At 39.3% G+C, this 24,256-nt stretch overlaps 1 protein-coding gene across 2 annotated transcripts in view; it reads left to right on the top strand.

Annotated features, from left to right (window-relative positions):
- The window catches only part of LOC115017812 (leucine-rich repeat and fibronectin type III domain-containing protein 1-like protein), a 152,813-nt gene that overhangs the window by 76,027 nt on the left and 52,530 nt on the right, over positions 1 to 24,256 (top strand). For both annotated transcript variants that reach the window (XM_029446508.1, XM_029446507.1), the window contains exons 3-8: positions 11,837 to 12,053; positions 13,493 to 13,644; positions 13,808 to 14,061; positions 14,231 to 14,474; positions 14,603 to 14,760; positions 15,866 to 16,246. In XM_029446508.1, the coding sequence (XP_029302368.1) occupies positions 11,861 to 12,053; positions 13,493 to 13,644; positions 13,808 to 14,061; positions 14,231 to 14,474; positions 14,603 to 14,760; positions 15,866 to 16,246 (1,382 nt within the window). In that variant the 5' untranslated portion in view covers positions 11,837 to 11,860. The remainder of the gene's footprint in view (positions 1 to 11,836; positions 12,054 to 13,492; positions 13,645 to 13,807; positions 14,062 to 14,230; positions 14,475 to 14,602; positions 14,761 to 15,865; positions 16,247 to 24,256) is intronic.

Below are 24,256 nucleotides of genomic sequence, written 5' to 3'. Positions count from 1 at the left end.
GAGCCCCTTGTTGCACGTAGACCCACCCCCACCCCCCCTCTCACCATGGTGGCTATACGGTATAGGTGGTTTAGCAGAGTAGCATTAATTTATCACAAAAAACCCACCTCAATCCTAATTGAGAAGCAGCAGGAGATGCTATGATTTAGCAGAAACATGAATTTGCCAACATTTCACGACCTTAAACTTGCACATTTGAATGGAAACAGTAACTACTGACATTACACACTTATAAAATCTAAGGAAGATTATGAAAGCGAATGTAAATTCATTTTATCTAGCAGACAAAAACAGACAGGTTGGAACTACACACAGTGACAGGCAGAGCTTTATGTTACACAGGTATACAAATAGAATTATTGATGTTCGGCGCTGACAATTGTATCATACGACACTGGTGAGAGGGAGATGGAGGCTGTCAAGGGTCTGAAGACGTGAAGCTCCTGTATTCCTCTCAGAAAAATGGTGTAACGGAGACGGTCCCAATTAGAGATGAGGATGATGAGAGATGTACAGTTTGCAATGTAGCAGGGCAGAAAGAGGGATTAATAGATTTAATCTTTATATATAGATCTAGATTTATGTATTAACTATCACGTTGGACTAAAAGAGGTTGAGAGGAAGCAAAAGAGAACCTGCGTCACTTTGTGTGTGGTTAGCATGACAGGAAAAACAGAGGCTGCGGTTAAATTTACAATGCAATGCAACGCGACAAGCATCGACGCACTTTGCTAGCAGCGGCAATCACCTCATTATCTACTGTACTGACAGGGAAAGGGCTTAGCATTCGAAAGAAGATACAGAGAGGGAGAGAGAGACAGAACACAAACCGAAGAAAAGAGGATGACAATGACACAAAAGGAGAGTGAGATTAATAGATTAAAAGAAACAGAATTGGAGACAGAGTGTGAAACAGCAAGAAAGAGAAGTAAATAGAGATTGGAGAGGAGAGTGAAGGAGTCATGTAACAAAAGAGCCATTAGCAAATGTCTGTTTCTCTCCCCTGCTCAGATCTCTGAAAGACAGTGTGTGTGTGTGCGTGTGTGTGTGTGTGTGTGTGTGTGGCTCAGATCCCAGCGGTGTATCAGTTCCATATTGGAGTTGAGGGTTTGTCTGGGCAACTGTGTGTATCAGCACCCGTGTCCCTCTCGTGAAGAAGAGATGATCTATGCTGTTTACTTACATTGCTTGCCAAAATCCTTGTGTTTCTGGCTGACAGTGTAACACACTAGTGCATGTCTTTCCTCAAATTTGACTGCAAAAGACAATGGGGTGCATACGGCTGTGAAATTATCAACTTTTCTAAGCCAGTTTTCTTATGTTTGCATTGCTCTCTGCTATGTGTAGAGTATTTCTTCTTCGGGGGCTCCTCTATCCTCAACGTTCTCCTTGAGGCTCGCAGTAATGGGTTTGTTCTTGTGCCCAGATTACTTTATAGGATTTCTTTATTTTGGCGCCTTATGATAAATGAAACTACTGGCATTGCAAAGTGAAGTGTCTCTGCGATTGAGTAAAGCAGAAGGTAGTTTAATGGCCTACAGCTCATTGCCAATTCAAAACCCACCAAACAAACGATATAGTAACTATGAAGTCATTGTGTTGTCCTGTAGACATATATTCAACCTTTCATACCAAAGCAGAGTCGTGACAGAACTGTGTTAAACCCATGCTGAAAGCAAGTTTGCAGTTCTATGTTGGATAATGCCTGCTGACCCTTTCACTCCATCCTGAAACATGGATTCATGAGTCACTGTTAACCTACACGGGGGATGTATGTCTTCACAGCAGATGAAACAATGATAATAGTTAATAGGAGAGAGGGGCAATTATTTTTCTCTCCTCACTCCCATTTACATAACATCTTTGAAATCACACACTGAGTTCAACGTATCCAACTAATATAAGATACTTTACGAAGTATCAAATCGTTTTTAAAGAATAGGAAAACATTACATTGGAATAAGGAGGTGAAGTGAGATCATACAACACTGTTTTAGAGGTTACAGCTGAGGCAGCTGTTGCCCTGGCAGGAAAAACAACTACTTTTCCCATTGACTTCACAAGGTGAACAGTACACTTCATAGTCTATAAAAATACTGATCCCCACAGAGAAAGTGTCTGCTCTCTTGTCCTCCTCCACGGGAAGGTCAGGGTCAGCTACGGAACAGTACTAGTGGAGCCGAGAGGGATTCGGTTTCTTGTTTGAGGACACTTTGGCAGGGCTGATCCTTTGCTGGCACAGGGGTTTGTTTCTACCCCAGTCCTCCAGCTGAAGACTGGTCTAAGTGTGTGGCATCTGAACCTGGAACAGATTGTCTATCGGAAAGATCAAAAGAGGCTTATCAAAGATTTATGCTGGGTTTCTCCAGGAGCACAGATACATTTAGTTTGACCTGCCTCAATGTCTAGGCGTTCACACACACACAGAATCTTCATTTCATGGCTGAAAAGTATCGAAAAATCTCTTGTCATTAGTTCGATCAAGCTTTGTCTTTATATCCTACCTACATTTCTTCTCAAATACATGTGGTCGATAACACGCATCGTTCAAAGGAAACAGCATTCAAATTGGAATCTTTCATTATTTTTGTCAAACTAGGGCAAGAACGAACTTCATGCTTAGCACTTGTTTTGTGTTGTAAGAGTAATTACTCTAACACACACCACACATTGGGCAGCACTGGAGAACATGCTAATTTCTCTGCTTTAGTGTCAGCCACTGCTCTGATTCACTGCAGACAGTTTTGCTGTGGTCTAGAGGTTGCTGAACTCCTCCTCCCACATTTTACTTTAATCACATTAATTTTTCAATAACTGCTTTTAACAGCCTGCTGCTCAATTCCCAGATATATGAGGTTCTGGTATTGAAAGCCAAAAAAAAGCTTTCATCACTGTGGCGAGGGACTCTGGAGAGAGTCTGGATGCACTTTGGGGTTTTACCCAAATTATGATTAAAGTTCAAATTATTATATAAAGTAACAAATGATTGAACTTATTTGATTAAAGTACGTTTAATGGGCCCATAAAACGTCTCCCTCTTCGCACTTGCAAAAGCAACACAGTATGTTTGTTTTTATGATAATAAGGACACTTTGATGCGATGTGTATCTGGGACAAAAATAAACTGTGGACTACTACATGCATCTCTCTCTCTCTCTCTCTCTATCTCTCTCTCTCTTTCGCTCTCTCTCGCTCTCTCTCTCTCTCTCTCTCTCTCTCTATCTCTCTCTCTTTCGCTCTCTCTCGCTCTCTCTCTCTCTCTCTCTCTCTCTCTCTCTCGCCACACACTCCAAATTCATTACTTGCGAGATCTCCAGACCAATCTCACACTTTCTCACAGCCCCCATACAGACTCTCACTACACACCCACAACCATAACACACACACACACTCTTCCCACCTCCTCACTGTTACCATCCATGTGTCATTGGCTGTTGCTAAGTTACAGGCCCCCACCAAGTTTTTTTTGTGGCCAATAAAAGCTTTGCCTTCAGCACCGGTTTTGATGGATATCCCATTCTGTAGGAGCACTTTGTTTTTGCTTTAGCTTTATCTCTTTCATCGATGTGCCTTGCCATGGTCACCATGTCCATTCACTTGCCTTTTTATGCTTTGCTTTCAATTTGCTCCCAATCTCACTCCCTATTTATTTATTAATTTCCCTCCCTACATCCGAGGAATAGAACATAATGAGGGTATAATTACTTGGGAAGTGAGAGACACGTGAGAGAGTAGATCAGGTGTAGTTCTGCTTCAGTGGGAGTTGACTAAACGTTGACGTGGAAAATGGAAACTGTACAGATTTGTTTCACTATTAATCTCTACAGCATTTGTCACAGATTAAACTGCTTATGTGTACATATGCACACACACAAGCATGCACTCACATAAAGAAACATACACATTCTGTGCATGTCTAATAGGAACACACACACAATACATGCAAATACAGTATTCTGATGTGTAAACAAAAACGTAGACACACTTATGTACAGCAGCAATCTACAGCAGCAAACATGCTCTTAAAGACACACACGTGTATAAAGTAAAGATAGTATGTATGCATACATACATAAATGAATGCAACATACACACACGGTTCAGGGTATGTGCATGAACACAGATGCACGAGGAAGAAGCAAATATGATAAACACTTAGTAAGCACATGAAGAAGCTCATGCTCTCGCACAGATACCGTAAATTATACGCAGAAGACACTCTGCTGTGGTTCTGCAAGAAAGTTGACAGGGTGATCCATCTCCATTGTGAGGTGCAGTGTACTCTGGCAAAGCAGGCTGGACACAGCATAAGTGAGGGTCCTCAAAAAAACACACACACAGATGAATTGATGATACTGTACTGAGTGCAAAGATCACCAATGGGTTATTTCTAATGTAATGAATGATGCACTCAGAACCAGGCTTATGGTGATAGCAGGAACTATATGTATACTATATAATACAGGTAATAAATCTACACTACATCTATGTTCATGGCCACCACATCTGATTTATTATGTCATCAATGCAGGAAATATAGAAGGAAATAATGTTATTGATTCCTGGTTTTAAAAGCATTCACATTCCTGTAGTGTTCCAGTAGTGAAGAAAACACTGCTGAGTCTAAAGATCACACTTCTGCAGAAGTAATTATCACTCACAATTTGAACTGCTTTCATATGCAAATACCAATATTGTCACTGACAGATGTACAACCTACTTTGAGCCTCCAAATATCTCCAGTAAAAGGTTGCAGAGGCACTCACTATTGTCACTATTGTTACTTCGTTCGTTGGCTTTGCAAATAATCATCTTGGTTTAATAAAAAGTTTTATTACAGCAGGTTGTGTTGTCCTCTCTGCGTTGTTGATACACACAGTTTATCATTCTTATGCAACTAGAGATCTACTTCAGTGGGAGTAACAGACCTCGCTGATTGGGAGATCAAAGGTTGCTAGTTGGAGTAAAAATGATCACCAGAGGCCCTTGTCCAATGGACAATTAGCGGAAAGAATGAAAGATCATGTGCTTGCACTGAAGTTACAATCATGCCTCACCTTCTAAAAGCAAGAGATAGCAAACTCTGGGGGTAGGATCTGGACTAGTTTCTGCAACTTTAGACATCGTTTTGAAAAATGATTCCCATAATCCCATTACTCTGGGGTTATTATTATTTCCTCACTCCCCCAATCTCCTCAGTAACTGCTACTTCATACACTCTTTTTTTTTCCTTTTCTACTGACTCATGTCTTCGGACTTGTAGTGTTTTCTGTGATCATTTATTTCATGTTTTTCACTCTGCATCTTTCTCCATCCCTTTTATAATCTTATTTATGCATACTTGTGCATTGATGTGCGTTCCTAATTGCTTCAGACACGGCTGTAATAACACTGTTTTTTTTTTAAAAGTTCTCTTACTTTGATTTTGACTAATCTATTTGCTGCTTTGTGATCTCCTTTAATGTGAATGCTGTAAACATTGTAGTTATATTATTTTATTTTATTTCCATTATCTGCATTATGTATCTCTCTCTCTTTATTATGCAATGGAATAAAGGAGCTTTCTCTGGCTTTAGGGCACTTCACTGGGTAATCACACAGTGTGTTCTTTCTGACTACACGAGCACAGACACAAACAGAAGAAAGTCCACTGTAATCTTTAAAACTTCTAATCTTATGTGTCTTTAAAGATGCTTAACACTGTAGCTTTGCAGTCTGCTATATTTACAATAAACACATGAGTAAAGACATCCCCTTGTTTCCATTGATTGGGTGCACAATGTTGAAGAAAAATACACTGTGAGAAAGGAGCACAAAGAGTCTTTAATCTTCACAGGTAGGGTCAATATAACCTGTGAAGGAGATGTTTTCCCTTGGAAAATAGACATATGAGGTGTTTTTGCAGTATGTGTTGCTAATTACTGTTTTCTTCAGAACCCTCTAGTATTACTGAAGCAAAAGAAAATACTAAACTGCGCCACTGTTTTAATTTCCTCCAAAGCAATGGTACCTATAGCTGTGTTTGAAGTTCTTTGAGTATCTCTTGCATTTCGTTCCTGTAACTAATGACTATTCTCTAGAATGCATCATCCCAGTCTGCTCCAATATCTGCCTTATACAGATTGAAAAATAGTCTGCCTGGGAAAAGCTGATTGATTCACAAATGCAAAGCAAAGATCATATTGTCAGGCAAAAACAAAGAGACTGTCAGTTTGTGTTTGTGCCTTACTTTGCAAAAACATAAAAACATAAACATTTGTCACTGTTGGAGACATCCCCAATGCTCTGACAGCTTTTATTGTCACTTGTAGAAAAGTAATATCAACGCAGAGCTATCCAGTGTAATTTCTGCAAAATGATGCTGGAATGCATTTTGTCTATTACCTTAACTTCCATAAAGAAACATTAGTCTGTACCAGATTTGAATGACCTGACATTTTTTGCACAATGATGGTGGCGCTCTGGCATTTGGTGGGCGATTGCAATGTGTGGTCTGATTTAACAGCTACATTTTGATGGTGCTGCTCTGTTTTCTTCCATTCTGCAAACTTAAAAGCTTTGATGAGACTGATTCACTCGGCATTCTTTGTGATTAACAGTTTTCTTAATTGAAATCAAAAAGATGCATGAATGCAGCATGCTAAATAGAAATGTTCTCAGATTCCAACCCCTGGAGTTACTCTTTTGCATATGATTGGAATGACATGGTCTGTCAGCATGGTTTAATATATTTTAATGAACTGGAACTCTATGTTGATGAAGATAAAATGTCTGAAGTGGCACAGCCTGCTTACGCTCAGTCCTGTTCTTTAAAAGCTACTGGCATCCTTCTCAGCACCACCGTATCCTTACTGGTAAGGTCCTTACTTCCAGGTCAGACGTTTTCCATGTGGGTACCAACTGCATTAAAAGTGTTGCTGATTTATGGGCTGTAACAAAGTTGTCAGTGGGTTGCCGTTGGTTAGTGGGTTCTGTTTTGGCTCAATGTGAGGCCACCAGGACAACATACTGTATAATAAGATGTATTGGCCCATGACTTGTCAAACATGGACATAGTTTGGGTTTTATATTCACCAACAAAAAACAATTTGTGTTTGGCACTGTTTAAATTATAATACAAGCCTAATGTGACCCACATTGTTTTGCCCATACTGCATGTAACTAACTTGTGCAGCAGAAAGGGACCCTTGGTAAAATGCTAATTTTAAGCCCATATATCTGTACCATTTTACTAACCTGGGTTTCACACCGAAAACAGTCATTGGGTTTACCAATCAGGGCATCAAGACCACCGAAGTTGAGTCCAAGGCCAGGTGCTGTAGTGTCTTAGTAAAGACAAAGACAGAGTTGCCTCAGGATATATCAACTCTCCATAGCTGAACGAGCACGGCAGTGCTCGACTGATGGTGGTTGACTGATCTCTATCACCCTCGCTGAATTACACATAAAAACCCAAACGTACGTAATTGAATAGCATCTAAAACACATGGTCTGCATGTGTAGGAGAACCAAGTGAGGTGTGTTTAAATGTTTAAAATTGAACACTTATTATACTGTACAGTGGAGTGGGTGAACCTAGTGAGGGATGTGCATTTAAAATCACCATTGGTACCAATGCAACATTAACGCATTAAAGATGCATTAGAGCAAAGCTATTGTAAAAACAATGTGAGTGAGACAGGGAGAGAGATGGATAATGGGGGAGGAAAACATGAACCGATAATGGAGAGCCTGAGAAAAGAGAAAGATTCAGGAAGGTAGCCTGCAAAATAGGTGATTATGACAAAAGAAAGGGAGTGAATGTGAAAGCCAAATTTGCGGAGGGTGTGATTAAGAATGAGAATTATTCCCTCTTTAGAAACCATGCTTTATTAATAAAGGTTTAAGAGTGGGAGGAAAGGAAGAAGAGCTGAGAGGGCGGTAGCAAGATCAAGACTGTGTTCAAAATTGCATTCTACATACTCAATGTACAGCATACTGCCTACCTAATAAGGATTAACCCTTGTGCCTCACTAGGGGCATTTTTGGCTTTTGTATTTGTTCAAATCATTTTGGCTGTCTTAACACATATGGTATTAATTTTGGAAGGGGTGTCTTTTTCAAGTTCAACCTCATGTCCTATAATAAGTCTATAATAAACTGTGTAGCCGAAGACCCTTTAGACCCTTTAGGACAAACGTGTCCCAATTGAAACCAATTAAAACCACAACATTTGATTAAGAAATCAAGCATTTTATCATGTCAGGGTTTGAATCTAAAGACCTGGCTTCAAAATCTTTACTATTTTCCACCTGATTAAGCCGTTTTATCCAGTTTGCTCTATATGCTATTTTCCTGGTTTTCACTAAGGGCATTGCTGATCTGTTATGTGTTTGATGCAATGCATTACAATCAAAGTTGTTGTTAATCTTTGACATATCCCAGACCTGTGATGCAAAAAAAAAAGAAATCCCCCCTAGCATATAATAAACAAAAAAAACAGCCCCAATATGTAAACAAACTGGCATGTACCATAAAAGGTTGAAAATCTAAAAAGTAATGAATATTTGAAAGTTACTCCTGTGACTCTTGTGACATGTTGACAGATTTTACAAAGAACTGTTTCCCCTCCTGAAACACGTGAACACGCCTCCCGGGTGCAGAAAAGATGAAATGATTGCAGCGAGGCGCACTTCGTCGCTCCCCGGTGTGAATTCAGCATAATTGTACCTTAACGGCTCTCGCCATCATATGTCATTATTTTATCCAACTGGATTATTTTGAACGTCTGCCTCACAGTCTGAAAAGATACAATGCATTTTGAGCAGTTAAGTATGTCCATGAGCTCATGTCTCATAAGGGAAGGAGGATAAAGTGATATAAATAATCACAAGACTGAGAAATTGCTGGCAAATGACTTTATATTGTTTGTATAATGTGGTATATTCACATGGGAATAAAAACAGGGATGATTGAGTGAGTAAAACAGGGAAATCATGGTGTGTTATTGAGGAAACAGTTGAATAATCAAGAGTAATGGACAGAACTATATTGAACGTCACAGGAGTAAAACGGAAAGACCTGAAATGTCTGTGTGTATGTAACTTACAGCTAATAATTGTTTCTCATCTACGCTTCTCATTGCTGGAGGATGGAGGTGGAGAACATGAAGTTTCAAATTACAGTGCATCTATTTCTAGCAGCTCATTTGCTTGTATATCTTTGGCAGATTTGCTTCAATGGATAACAAACAGGGGAATCTAAGATAAAGACAGGAAATAATGTAGAAATGCTGCGTATCTTGTGACGCTGTGGTGCATTGTTATCCCTTGATACAAATGTTCTGCAGGGGGTTTTTTAGGAGTACCAAGGGAGGAGCAGAATGGAGGAGGAGTACTTTACACAGGCCTCCTACTGATTACAAGCTCAATGCTATCGATTAGCCTGGTAGTCAAACTGGGCAGGCTAATATACTGCTGCCCACTGGTACACACACATATCACACTGTGGCTTTTGAGTCATGTCTGTAGTGTTAGAAAGTAGAAATGGTTCCATATTTAGCTGTTTGATAGAATTGAATGATACGCAAAGACTTTGGCAATACCTTTACAACATAAAGACTTCTTAAACAGCAAAGAGATGGTGACCTTTTATATCTGAAAATTGGAATTCATTCATATAGTCAAGGCAAATTACTTTTTCCTAGCTAAATAAAACCCAGTTTAATAAAGTTGCCAAATAAACACCCATGACAATTATATTGGTATAAGTCTTTTTTTCTTGCTGTATGTAGATTGTGCAACAGTTGTTCAATGCCAAGTGATGAACTATGAAAACTGCTTCAACAATGGGGAGCAGGTGAAATAATTCCAGATGTATGATCGTTGTGATTACAAGTTATTGCTCATTTGTATAGGATGTGCATTACAAGACTTACAAGAGATTTTGTGATGATCTCAACAATTAGGATCGTGAAAAATTATTTAGGGTGAAAATGTCAGGTTCAATTTCATATCTGACTGAAAAATGCTTAATCCTGCTAACTATTACTTCCCTGTGTATAGTGGCTGCACAGCAAGATCAGGTAAAAAAAAATATGCTACTTTCATTCTTGTCACAATTACAATGATGCACTTAATAACCACATTAGCGATTCTAAATGACACTGTTAAGCATTTAGACTAGAAATAAAAATGTGGTCTAGTATTCAATAATGTGGTCTAATGAACGAGCTGAATGTTGAACTCAAACATGAGGTCGGATAATTAAAAAGTATACACGATGTCAGACATTTCATACAGTTTAAAAACGTTTCACAGACTTATTACAGTTTATTTATTTATGCACCTGTTTGTAATCGATGTAAGTCTATGATCAGTAATTCCACACATTCGTGCTGTGTTGGGAACCTGATCTGCTCATTACATCTATTCTATTATTAACTATATTTATACAGTTTATGATCCACAAATCGTTGTGTAATTTCATCGTTTCAGCTGTGAGCAGACACAACTCTGTTCCACCACATCATGTCACCACATACAGAGGTCAACATCTATTGCAATTGTAAATATGACGTGTCAGATGCACCTTTTGTCACACCTATTGAAAAAGACAGGTGTTGTTGGAAACCGGTACTGAGTGAGGAAAGGATGTCCCTGAGGGTTTTAGTGGTGTAAACTGGAAAGAGAAAAATCTGTTTGACAATTTTTGGTGGAAATTGTGTTAAATTGTGTGTGCGTCTCCCGAGTGCTGAGAGTCCCATTATGCCAGCGAGGTTAAGTAGCATTGCAAACAGGCTACTGAAAAAACTAGTCCAGAAAACTGAGATATAACAAATCAGTTTAATGCATGTTTGTAAGAAGCCCTCATTTAGCATACAAGCTCTTGGATGAGAGCTGCAAGACTGATAATAAACCTGTACCTTTCTTTGACACTCAACACCTTTATTACATCTTGCCAAAATGTCAAATAGGTTACACTGAGAAACAAATCAGTGTGACTCATGAAAATGCCAGTTCACCACTATGCCACACAATGATAGAGGCCATTATGTGCTCACAGCATTGTGTAATTAAGTCTAGCTCCAGAGTGCCATGACTTACTGCTCACTCTCTCTATCCTGACTTTATTGTAAAGTAAAAACAAAAAAGAATTATTTTGAAGGTAGTATTGTGCTCAACAGCAGTTTGGCTGTGAAATGACATGTTTACTGTAGGTCAACTGTGTACGCAGAAAACATACAGTATACCTACAAAAATATTTGAATTTGTTGTTTTGTTTTCTAAAAGTAACAGCTGAATATATGCACAGGGCACAGGCATAGACAGGAACTATTTCAATGTGTCTCAGTATGAAAAAACAAACTATGTTAAAATAACTACAGGACCACACATAGGTTTTTTCATTACTCATCACTTTTTCTTCTCGCAGTAAACTTGGCATGGTACTATATAGAGCTCTTAAAGCTGTCTGTACAAGACAGTTTTAGATCAGCTCACATTAATTATTTAATATCCTTGTATCAAGGCTGAATTCAAGATGTTATAGAGCACTGCTAGCTGTGGGTCACTTCAGCTACATAGCTATGTACATGTCAAGTGTGCATTAGCAGGCTAGCCAAATTACCAAGCTACCAACGATATCATTTATTGTAATGATAAAATAAAAAGGAATTTCTCATTTTGTCTACAGATTTTGTCTATACTATTTCTTAATGCTTATATGTTTAAATAGTTTGTCTTCTTTGTGACCAAGTTTATCTGCAGGCAAGTGACTTCCTGCCAGTTGCCCTGTCTTGTGTGAGGCTATCTTTGTACTCATATCAACTCATCGCAAATTTGCTTTTGTCTTCCAGTTGCCCTGTTCCCTCTGGAGGATAATGGAACGGCTGTGGTTCTCTTTGCTGTTGCTGGCAGCAGCATGCAGGGGACAGCCGTGTCCGAAACGCTGTATGTGCCAGAGCCTTTCTCCATCGCTCGCTATCCTCTGCTCAAAGACAGGCTTGCTATTTGTTCCTGCTGCCATTGACCGGCGCACCGTGGAGCTGCGGCTCCAAGAAAACTTCATTACAGGTAACGTGCCTGCCAGTCTTTCCTGTATTCCATTTTACCATCAATCAAGGCAGGGCATTATGACCTTTTGCAGTCCGTTCATCCTCATCAACCATCTTCTTAAATGATTTCTTCAAGGGGAACTTGCTGCATGCTATATTATTGAGCAGCAGCAGCAGCTGTAGTAAGTAGGTAATGTAAATATACCGCTGAAATTCAAAGGGCACATTAGATTCAGTGGGTAGAGTTTTTCACATGTGAATGATAGGTCTGAAAAAGAAAATACTTTTATACTTTGAAACTTTTTTGTGTTGTCATTCAGTCAAGCAAATCTCATTCATGATTAATATCCTCTTCATATCAAAGGGTTCTTTTGGATACATTGAAACATGCTTATTTTTAAAAACTGAAGTGTATCTTTATCCTTTTATTTTAATCTGGATTTCCATTAGCTTCCACCAAGGCAGCTACGTAATCTTCCCAGGCTAGACTTAAAAGAAATTCTATTCCATAGTTCGCCAAAACAGAAGACACACAAGCTTAAAAAAGACTGCTTTCACAGGGTCCAGAAAGATCATTTAATGCGTCATTAACAGTATCACACAGCCATAGTTATTCAAGTCAGTTAGCACTACCCTGTGCAAAACTAAATATTCTGTATCTTTTTTGGGGGATACCCGATTATCTCTGCTGTCAACTGAGATTCTTAGTTTATGTTGCGAAAAAGTTGATTTTACAGGAGTTAATAAAATATTGTGTGTGTATCATGAGGTCCAGGCTCTGAACTCTAGAGCCCGATTAGGCATGGGTTTATTAATAAAGAGCGATAGAGGAAGAACGCGTTGGCCGAAATGCAATCTCGGAACCCCTCAGCTATCGTTTGATGACGATTTAGATTTGTATTAATCTCTGTCAACAGATATCCAAATAAACAATCCGGCTGTAGACTTTGTCTCTCAACTCCAACTCCATTCTCGCGTGTCAAGTTGCTAATGTAAACAGAAGAGGAAGTCTTGGACCAGATATCCGTTATCCGGATATCCGCTGGCTACACAAGAATGCCCAAAATATTGACTGTTGCCCTCAGAGGCTCAAAAGTCAGCAGACTGATAAGTGGTGGGTTTCAAGACTGATCTAAATATAAAACACAATCCTTTGCAAGTGACCACATTTTATAATGGCAGCATGAAAAGCAGACATTCAATGACCACCACTTCCTTTTTCAATGCTTATTTTATACTTATTCTCCCTATCCATCTCAGAAACAATATTTTATAAAAAACTGCCGATCATTACAAACCATCTTGCTGTGGTCAAGCAAAAATGTGTGCTTTGAAATCTATTTATTGCATATGCATCTCCTGATTTACATTCTTTCCCAATGACTGAATCTATGTAATCTGGCCACTTGGGACTCAGTTGATGGAGCATCTCTTTGTGTTTATTCTGCTCACTCCTAGCCGTCCGAAGAAAGGACTTTGCCAACATGACCAGCCTGCTACATCTGACCCTGTCCAGAAACACCATCAGTCAGATTCTCCCTTCAGCTTTCAGTGACCTGAGGCGACTGAGAGCACTCCACCTAGACTCAAATAGATTAACTGTGATTAAGGTGAGACTAATGGGTGGATGATTGGATGAATTAATGAGTGTAAATGGAAATGAATAGTCAGATTATTGGACTGAGCTACAATGACAGAAAGATACATATAACAGTAAAGTGGATAGATATATTTATTTTGATATTACAGAATTTTTGCTTTTTCCCTAACCAGGATGACCATTTCAGAGGCCTGAACAACCTTCGTCACCTGATCCTTGCCAACAACCAGATCCACTCCATATCTTCCCATGCCTTCGATGACTTCCTGTCCACACTGGAGGATCTCGACCTCAGCTACAACAACCTTGCCCAAGCTCCCTGGGATATGATCGGACGCTTAACCAATGTCAATACCCTAAATATGGATCATAACCTCATAGAACATGTTCCTCAAGGGGTATTTACCAACCTACACAAGCTGGCAAGGTAAATGAATAGATGAACGCATGATGTGTATACAGATAAATAATGTATAGAAGCATTGGCTGGTTTACTGCTAAACTGAATATATTACTGTTGACCTAATAATAAAATATGAGTCTCCCTCTCTCCTCTCATCCATCCCTCATCTTCTCCCTAACCTGTCCTTTCACAGGCTAGACATGACGTCCAACAAGCTGAAGAAAATTCCCCCGGACCCGTTGTTCCTGAGAATTCCAGTTTATGCCAAATCAAAAGGCTCCCCCCTCACCTCCCTGGTGTTGAGTTTTGGTGGCAACCCCCTTCACTGTAATTGTGAACTTCTGTGGTTGCGAAGACTGACTAGAGAAGACGACCTCGAGACTTGCGCTTCCCCCTCTGACCTCAGTGCCAAGTATTTCTGGACAATCCCTGAAGAGGTGACATTTTTAACTTTCCACTTTAAGGAAACTAATAAAAAAAATGTCTCAACCTTGAAACCAAGACATACCTTTTAGTAATTTAAATATTTATATAATTAATGACCTTATACTTTTTTTCCCTTTAGGAGTTTATTTGTGACCCTCCAGTTCTGACCCGTAAGTCGCCTCATACAGTGGCTATGGAAGGCCAACCTGCAAGCTTGAAGTGCAAAGCGAATGGTGACCCAGAGCCTGAAGTTCACTGGATCAGCCCTGAAGGGCGGCTTATATCTAATGGCTCCAGGTACTAACATCCTTTCCATACAGTCTTGTTTAATCTACAATGAATGGCTTTTCTCCATATGTCTATAGATTGTACAGTTTCTCAAAATTAAAGGCAAGGTGTTGATTTTTAGCATGTGACTTGTCCGTGTTTGATATTCAATGATGTCAGAAACTTGGCAACCCAGTTGGCAGTTGCAAGAGAGGGGCTGTTTAAATATTACTCCCTGTACTGCTCCAGCTCACTGCTATGTGCCAATGTGTAACCGAGTCAAAAAGTCAGACAGTGTGTCTCACATAATTTTTGTCTTGGCTGTAGTAGTAGGGCGTAGGCACATAACGTGTGTGGGCCAACTCTGAATCAGGATTAGAAGGTAGTTGTTGAGGTCACACCTTTTTCACACTTCCATCTAGTAACCTAGTTGGCATGCATGTCAAATATTTTCAAGTTTATGGTTATGGTTTTGCACATACAACATCTGTTATAAAATGAGTATTTTGACAAAATATCACAGCCCTTTAATTCCTTAGCTACGCACTTTTTGATTTAACATTTATCTTTGCATCTTTAGATATTTTGATCAGAAAAGGCTAGTTTATGGATATGAGGCATTCTTCTACCTTTGGAAAATACCATTAATGCTTATACAGTACTTGGGGGATAAAACCCACAAGGAGTCAGCAACATTGCCCCTCAGCCTGGCAAACAATTGCATTGATTCTGGATAGAGCTTGGATGGATGCTGATGGTGGAAGTTGGCAGCTGTATCAGCTACAGGTATGACTAAATGGGTTGATAAGGAGAACAGTGATTAGCAATTGGCTCTTGGTGACAGAGACAGAGGATTATGTGATTGTGAGGTGTGGACCAGAAGGGAGTTGCCTCCTAAATTGATAGTGACGGAATAATGGTTAATGATTTTGAAACCAGAAGGGAATGTATCTTGCTCCTTTCTTCATTGAAATCAATAGGGCGCAAAATGGCCTGCCCCACTTTAATACGAAGCTCTGACTGTGCCAACTGCCTGAATATTTTACAGTATATATGTGTTACTTTGTTGTAATATTTCAATTTCAGTTAACATACTGAATTAATTAACTTCATAATACATCTCACTTTGTTTCAGAACATTGGTTTTCCCTAATGGAAGCCTGGACATCAATGTAACATCCCTGAAGGATTCAGGTAACTTCACGTGCATCGCCTCCAACGCTGCAGGTGAATCAACGGGAAGGGTTGAGCTTGTCATCACGGCGATGCCCCATCTGGCAAACAGCACAAGTCGCAGCCGAGACCCGTCCTCTGAACCTGCTCCCTCTGACATCCTAACCTCCTCTAAGGTTGCGCTGCCTAACAACGAGACAAGAGGGGTAGACCGGAGGGTCTCATTGGTGGAACTGACAGGAAACTCTGCCCTCATTAGATGGAGCAGTCAGACTCCTACAACTGGAGTCAGGATGTTCCAGGTCCAGTACAACAGCTCTGGGGATGACACACTGGTTTACAGGTCTGTCTATCTACACTGTCAATTTAAGATATGTCTGTCTGTGTGTTTTCATTGTCTGTCTATATAACAGCGTCCTTTATGACTTTTATTAATTCTAGCAAAAAAACAGAAACATTTCTGTGCCTACATGTGTTTGTGAGTGTGAGCGTTTGTGTTTGTGCAGTTGTGTGTAAGTTAATCAGAAGGCATCAGCTGCTGCTGTGAGGATGAGAGCAGATGATAAATGATACAAATGGAGATTAACCAGTCATCCAGTCGTAAAAGTCTAATCAACTGTAATGATAAAGACGTCTGTAGCGGAACAGAGTCATTGCTGGGTTCGCTGGGCCTGGGCCAAATGTGAGTGTGGCTGTTTTTAATGCTTGTCTGTTAGTTTCCTTCAGTGCTGAATTAATGTGCTGACCTTGTTGCTGCATTGTTTCATTGCTGGTATTTGCATTATGGTTCTATAAATATGATATTTTTCCATATTTTGCTGCAAGGAAATTTGTTGACTCTTTGTCATTACTTTGTCAGATGAGCGCAAAATGCAAAAGTTTCAATGTAGAAGGAATGGCTAATTTGATAGAGCCCGAACAAACAAAAAACAGGTACGTTTGCTGCTTTGTGTGCACAACCTGCTACTGCACATACAGCATGCAGTCCTTCCAAGTCCAAATATGATGGGAATGAACACTCATAGAATTTCAATGGATAGAAAGAGCAGTTCAAGGTATTATGGTAATTATTCTTGACAGTGCTGTGATTGCAGCCATATAATAATATTAATGTTATCATTGAAATGAGGCTCATTTAATGCACATAATTTGAATAGGTAAAAAGGTCATTGTGTGGCAAACCATGTTAATCATAGAACTACAGTAAAGTCATGTTAGACTTTTGTGGACTTGTGCATGAGACTCAAAGAACTTAAATTAACTGTCCAATTGCTGCTTTTAACATATATCTGACAAATCAGCTTTCTTGTGTCGTGACGTTCATTCCCATAACAACAGCAGCAAATATTTTGTGGCAGATTATTGCAGTCATATAGCTGGAGAAAAAAACTACCATTGTGCACTTGTATGTGTTCCTGTTAAGATCTCTTCTGAAGTGTGTCGGTTGTGAGGAATCTTCTACGTTCTATCTCTGTGCAAGAACCCTAAGCATTGGCAACATGATTGCCCAAATGTCTCGGAAAGCCGTGTTTATTTTCAGTTCTGTGGAATGTTCATATGTTGTGGAGTTGTCATGACAACAGATTGGGAGAATATCCCTGATCTTGTTATGAGTGACAGGTGGCTTTAATACTATCGCAAATGAGTGCTGCTGACTGTTAATGTATTTCTTTTTTTTTTTTCAGGAGGTGTAAATGAAAGGTCCTAATATATCCGTCTCTATGATTACAGAAGTAAATCAAACATTCCTTCACTGCTCTACAGAATTATCTGATAACCAGTTTACCTCTGCTTGGTCCTTTTCCTCTTGATCAACAGTTGAAATTGTCTCTTGGTGGAAAATAGAATATTATAGATAGATGATAGAATATGTCAAATCCATCCACGTTGACTGGAGACAGTGCCTCGTCATTTGTGGGAAGCGTACATTTGTGTAATCTGGAAATGGAGTCTCGACTAACAAGTGATTATGATGTTATTTCTAAACAAGAGAGGGCGCTTGTTATTGAGACAGTTCAGTAACTGTGGGAGAAAAGCAACTTCTTACACTTCTAATAATGGCAAGCACATCTCCTGCATAGCAATCTCCCAATCTGCACATGCATGAAGAAGGTTGGATGTGGTTAGTGGACACTGCCCACAAATAAATAAACTGTCCAACTCAGACCCTCAAAATGGACACCCACCAGAGGCCCACAACATTCTCAAACAATTCAAGAAACAAGATAGAACAAGTCAGTAATCAGCATTCATTACATAACATAGCAACTATTAACATTTGAAGTGTACGCACACAAACAACCATAATTACTGATAAATAAATCCCAGTGTTTTATCTCCACTTGCACACATAACTATTTTTCTTTACCTATAGCAACAGACCTATTCCTCAAAATATTGAAATGTTATTGCTTTGTTTGAATGACCTGTCTCTGACCCTGCTCAAAATACTATTTTACTATACAATACTTTTTTGACCAGATTTCTTTCTGCAATAATCATTCAGTGTTTTACATTATCTTCTCTCTCTCTATATATATATAGTAGTTTTTATTGGCAGAGGCAGAGTAAACGGAGATCATTGTTTACTGTTTACTCTCCCTGCAAGGTAACTAACTTTTCTGTATCCTGCTGATGTGGGGAAAATATAATGCATCGAGTGAAGCGTAAAATCTGATTGCGGTTGAACTATTTTCTGACTGTGTCCCTTATTAAAGTTTGTGAGTTTGTTTGGTTGATACACCAGTCACTCTGCTGTTGTATTGCTGACAAAGTAGCTGCTTTAGGAGAGTTTGCTGTGGTATTAACTACACTTGCTGTTGTCACTGTAACCACAAGTGTCCCTAAAAACAACCAGTACTGAAATCTTAAAGATTACAACTTGGAGTTCAACAAAAAAACAATAACACGATCTTAACAGAAGTATGCATATTTCAGTGCAGGTCAACCTAGCCTACGGTAATAATAGAGAAGAGGGCATTAAAGATACATGTGGAATCTGGTCCAGCACATGGATGCGTGAGCGACACTGTAGTTTAAACTTAATCCTAAACACTATATCACTCTCTGGTGCAACATGCTACCCGAGGCACTTTATACATATGTCATGTTGCATACCATATATGGAGTCACATGACATTGTAAGATTCTGTTCTGAGTAAAAGGAAAGAAAACAGCCCTGAGTGTGTCCGTGTGTACAATATCTATTAGAAGAGGTAAAGCACAATGCTAAGGCAGGAAGTAAGGAAAGAGAAAACAACGTATTGGTGACAAACGGAGAAGCAATAAGCTTTACATTTTGGTTATCTCTGCACCAAATGTAAAAACAGCATATCTTCAAAACTGATTAATGTCAAACTTGTTGAAGCTTCATCAATGTTATTGATTAGTTAGACAGATTGAGAGGAGAGTGGAAATATTGATTTGTGACACAAGCAGCGACGATAACTTCCACATTTACATTAGATAATAAAAATGAGTTGTTCTGTTTATGCTTTATCTATATTTATTTATCATCACTCAGACATCAGATCAGCGAAAAACGTCTCTGGTGTTTCAGGGAATATAGAATACATTCTAACTTTTCTGATTAATAAATTCTTGATTCCTCCCCCACAACCTCCCACCCACTCCTCTGCTGAGTAAATTACTTGAGCCTGAACATCCAGATCATAGCATCTTGTGATCTATACACAGCCCATGGTGTGCTTTTCATTTAACTTTTATCTAAGCAGGCAGCTGAATTTCCACTTCCACTTTAGAAAGATCACCGATAGTAAAGAGACTGTGTGTGTGTGTCTGTGTGTGTGTGTGTCTGTCTGTGTGTATTTAAAGTGAGACTACATATGCTCATTTTATATTTTTCTCTAAATATTCACAGCATTTTGCAAGCTCTTTTGACAATAATATTTAAGGAGACACATTTATGTAAGTGGCATGTTCCGTTGAAACTAAACTTTTAGTTTTACTGGCTAGTGGGGAGTCCTGTTTGCATGAATTGTTGATTTTGGCTACTGTTTTTGTTCAGAAGGCACCAATTGTAAGCTTTCTTCTGAAATGATGCAGTGCAGAAACACTGAGGCAGTGATATAAGCAGTTCACCGTTGATGTTATAATATCTATCCACTTTCAAGTCTGATAGTTTCTTTAGTTTGACGTATAAGGTATTTCTTGTATCGTCTATGTGCAACCATCAGACAGTGGAACTAAGTAGCAGTGCACTGGATAATACAATTTTGACTCAACATTTTACTATCTAGATAATATAAATCTACACATTTTTCTCAATTTGAAACCTTTTCATTAAATGTAGGGTGGGTATGATTGGAGAAGCCAGCAAGAGTAAACTACATATTTTTTAAATAATCTAACCATAAAACTCAGCCTAATGTTTCCAACTCTTTTCCAATGAAAGTATTTAGCAGTACTAGCTCCAAAGGTTGCTAAGTCTAGTGAGAAAGTCGGCCAAGTTTGCAACACGGACAGCACCGTCTCTTCAGGCCTCCCACCAAAGCCACTCTCTTAAAATGATCATTATATTATATAACATATTCTTATGAATGTAATCAAAAACAACAATGAACATGGCTGTTGTTAGTACTCACAGCTCTTAAGCTAGCAGCTTGTGGAAGACTCCGGTGACGCACAAAGAGTGCACGGGCAGAGTGCCTTCATTATTTCCTCTTCCCCCTTCTCTGTTATCGTGTACTTTTCTACAGCTAATCTCTCGTTGCCTTTTCCTCTATTGTGTGTGATGAATGGTGTATTTCTGGATTTTTCAGATGTGTCACTTTCGTTTAATGTACTGTATGTGTTTCATAGTGAATGGGCCTGTTCAGGAGAGACAGCTTTTAATCTAACTGTCCTGACAGCTTTATAGAAGGGACATAATAATTACCAGATTACAATGGATTTCTTCCTTCGTTTTTTTTTTTTTGTTCCCTGAAGCTAGAACCGGTTATGGTGATTGTGTAAAGGAAAACTGTCAAACTGGAAGCAAAGAGTGATTGTACAAAGACCAATATACTTTGATTCATGTTTTGCCTTCCACGTGCATCACTGAAGGTTGCTGTTTAACCTCGTGTCATTTAAAGAGTGTGTGCGCTTGTGTGCATTTGTGTGTGTGTGTGTGTGTGTATAAGGGGTGAAGCATTATCAAAAGTCATGTTCACCAGTACCTCAAACGCCTCACCGCTGCGATCTGACAATATACCTACAATTTCCCATTGACTTTCATTTGTTACACGGGAGTGTGTTTAATTTAGGTGTAACGTTAACTCGTTAACACGATCGCCTGTCCTACACCTACATGACACTTAATGACATACGCTACACCAACACCAACCCTGACATTACAAAATGAACTTGTCACATGTAGAGGCAGGTGTGGTGTTGAGTAAAGCAATGTCTGACACTACATCTAACACTTAGAAAATAGAACATTTATGGTTATATGTAGAGGCAGGTGTGGCGCTGTCACATCTAATGTGGTGTATCAGTGCAGGGTTGAGCGAAGCAGATGCCGACACTCGCGAAGCACTGTGTTGCCACACCTGATGCAACACCTAACCATTTTGTATCTCATAAGGTGTCCCTGAGAAATTCAGAAGTTCCTTTGAAAGTACTTTGAGTTGCACTGTAGCTGTGTTATCATACAGTTACAGTTATCAGCAATTATTAAACGACAAATGGTTAAATCTCTTTGTCTGTCTCTCTCTGGATAAATGCTGCCTTACTGGAAGATTGCAACAATAGGTGGAAGTGTTGGGTGTCAGGTGTAGCAACATAGTGCTTCACACCTGCTAACATCAGCTTGTGTTGCTCTCGTGTTGATTCATGCTGCTGGTTGAGCTTTTGGGACAAGAAACTATTTTTTATTAAACATACTGAGTTGTGATCAGTCATATGTCTACAAGGACCAATAGCTTAGATTCCAGCGCAGACCTCACCGGGGATAGTACATTATCTAACCAAACAAGCCTGGCATTAACGTGGCTTCCTCTCTTTGCCTGAACAGAGTAAGCCCAATGCAGAGCTATGTTTGCCTAAGCTACACATTTCATTTCAATATGATTTATACGTTCCTGTCAGAAGGATCCGAGGTGATGTATAGCTGGGTGTCCACATTTGACAATTATGTGGTGTGCATTACATTTCCCCTCTCTGCATATATCTTGGACAGCACTCATTCTGTCAATGTTGGAAATGACAGCTGCATTTCCTAATGAGAGTGAATCTCTAAATGTGTCGCACATGTTACACACAAAAAACGAAGGAAATGAGAACAAGAACATTTAGTCAATCTTCATCACCAGTCTTGCCATAGCTGTGAGCGACACCTGTAACCATGGCTGTGCTTATTACTGACCAAAGCACTATTGCACTCCTGCTTCAGTGCAGCATGTCTCTCTAAAATATTGACACCCCTACAGGCAAACAAGAAAAAGAAAACAATTGATAATTTTATGCTGTCGATTGCAAGTATGCATGTATTACATTCATCACCCAAAACCTGTAGGTCTGTTTATGTCTTGATTTCATAGCTCAACGTGTGTGTGAGCTGCACCATTCAATTCAAATAAGGCAACTACCTTTAGCTGCAGGGCAAAGGCAGCATGAATGTAGCGTGAGATTTCTAAGGGTTAGTGTATGTACTTGTTACTCCAGGGCATATCAAAGGTATGCACAAATCTAAATCATAATACAGACTAATGGATGTGGTCTCGCTCAACATTTTGCAATGTGAGGGGAATCGGACTCAGCAGTGTTGAGATCTGCCAATCGGAGCATCCGGTCTGAGGATTAAAATTGAAGTGGAAACGTCAACTGCTCCTCAGCTGTAGCATGCATTGCTGCATTTCTAGCATTTACAGTACGACACTTAGTCAACCATATGTATCATGAACTGAGCCAGCTGAACCCTGCACTGCAAATGTATCTGCTTAAATCCATTGGGACATTTAAGCCTTCAAGACATTTTTTTAATCTGATATACAGTAATCTGTGTAGTTTACACTCGAACATTGAATGGTGTCACTGACATCTGCATTGTAACAAGGAAGAAGATGGCAGAGTAGTATATCAATAAAATGTACAACTGAAAACAATTGAAACAAGTTTATTTGTATTGAAATAGGTGAAACAATATTTCCAGATGTTTTGGTTTGATTTTACAAATGATGAAAGAAATGTTCTTTTTCTTTTGCAGTTGTGTTTCGTCAGCCTTCATACTGTACGTCCACTCTATAAAGCACACAATTTAATTCTGGTGTGGGAGCGTGACCGGGTTTTAAAGATGTATCTATGGTTAACCTTGTGCCATCATTGCAAAGCACCATCACACACACACACACACACACACACACACGCACACACACACACACACGCACACACACACACACACACACTCACAAACATTTTCTGTAAATAAAATATCTCTTTAAATCCTACTTTTAAGCTTAGGCCTTTGATTCTTCTCTAAAATTCACAACACGTTTTCTGTCTTGATAAAGTATGAGTGAGTACATCGTCGAATGTGTGTGGAATAAGATTTTTGAGTGCGTGCATGTTTGTGTATGTATTTCTGTGTGTCCAGGTTGATCTTAAGAATTGTATTCATCTCACATTTTTCTCACCATGCAAGGGCAGACAGAGGTCAATGTGAACCTTTTTCAGTTACACAAAAACACATATACACCCACACACACACACACACACAGAGACTGCAGACCACCGACTGTGACCTAACTCTCTTGCTCGTCTCTCTAGCTTTTCTGCATTGTCCGTGGTTTGTGGTTGGATAATGGACTCACAGACACATAAATTCTGCTCAGACCAGCAGCGTCAGGATATAGTGACTGGAAGCATGCATTAATAACAGCTAGATCACGAGCAGCAGATAACTGCTCACGTGCCTGTTTAGCAATTCTTTACTTAATGTGCTCTCAAAGATGCTGTGCACATTATGTGACATTATCAAATGCAAATGCACATTCTCGTACCTTATCATTACATGAACGATAACAATCTTTGACAGTGACATCTTATCATTTGTCAGACGGAATCATCAGACCTGTATTTGCGCTGACAGACGGTGCTATTTTTCTCCCATAGCCAGAAAATGGGTTAAATGATAAGTATTATCTATGTCTATTGTTCATCCTCTATCTTCAGTTCTCCTCTGAATTAATATAACAGGGATTAAACATGTAGCATAAAAAGCCCAACCCCATTAGAGTGTTTGATATTACTAGTAAATTGTCAGGCATCATTAAACTGAAATATGAATGAACTGATGTCAGTGCACACATCATTTTTCTTTGAGTGTGTATGTGTGTGTGTGTAGTGGCGGGTC

Source organism: Cottoperca gobio, chromosome 13, assembly GCF_900634415.1.
Source record: "Cottoperca gobio chromosome 13, fCotGob3.1, whole genome shotgun sequence".
Classification (NCBI taxonomy): domain Eukaryota; kingdom Metazoa; phylum Chordata; class Actinopteri; order Perciformes; family Bovichtidae; genus Cottoperca; species Cottoperca gobio.
This window is presented reverse-complemented; position numbering and strand designations above follow the sequence as displayed.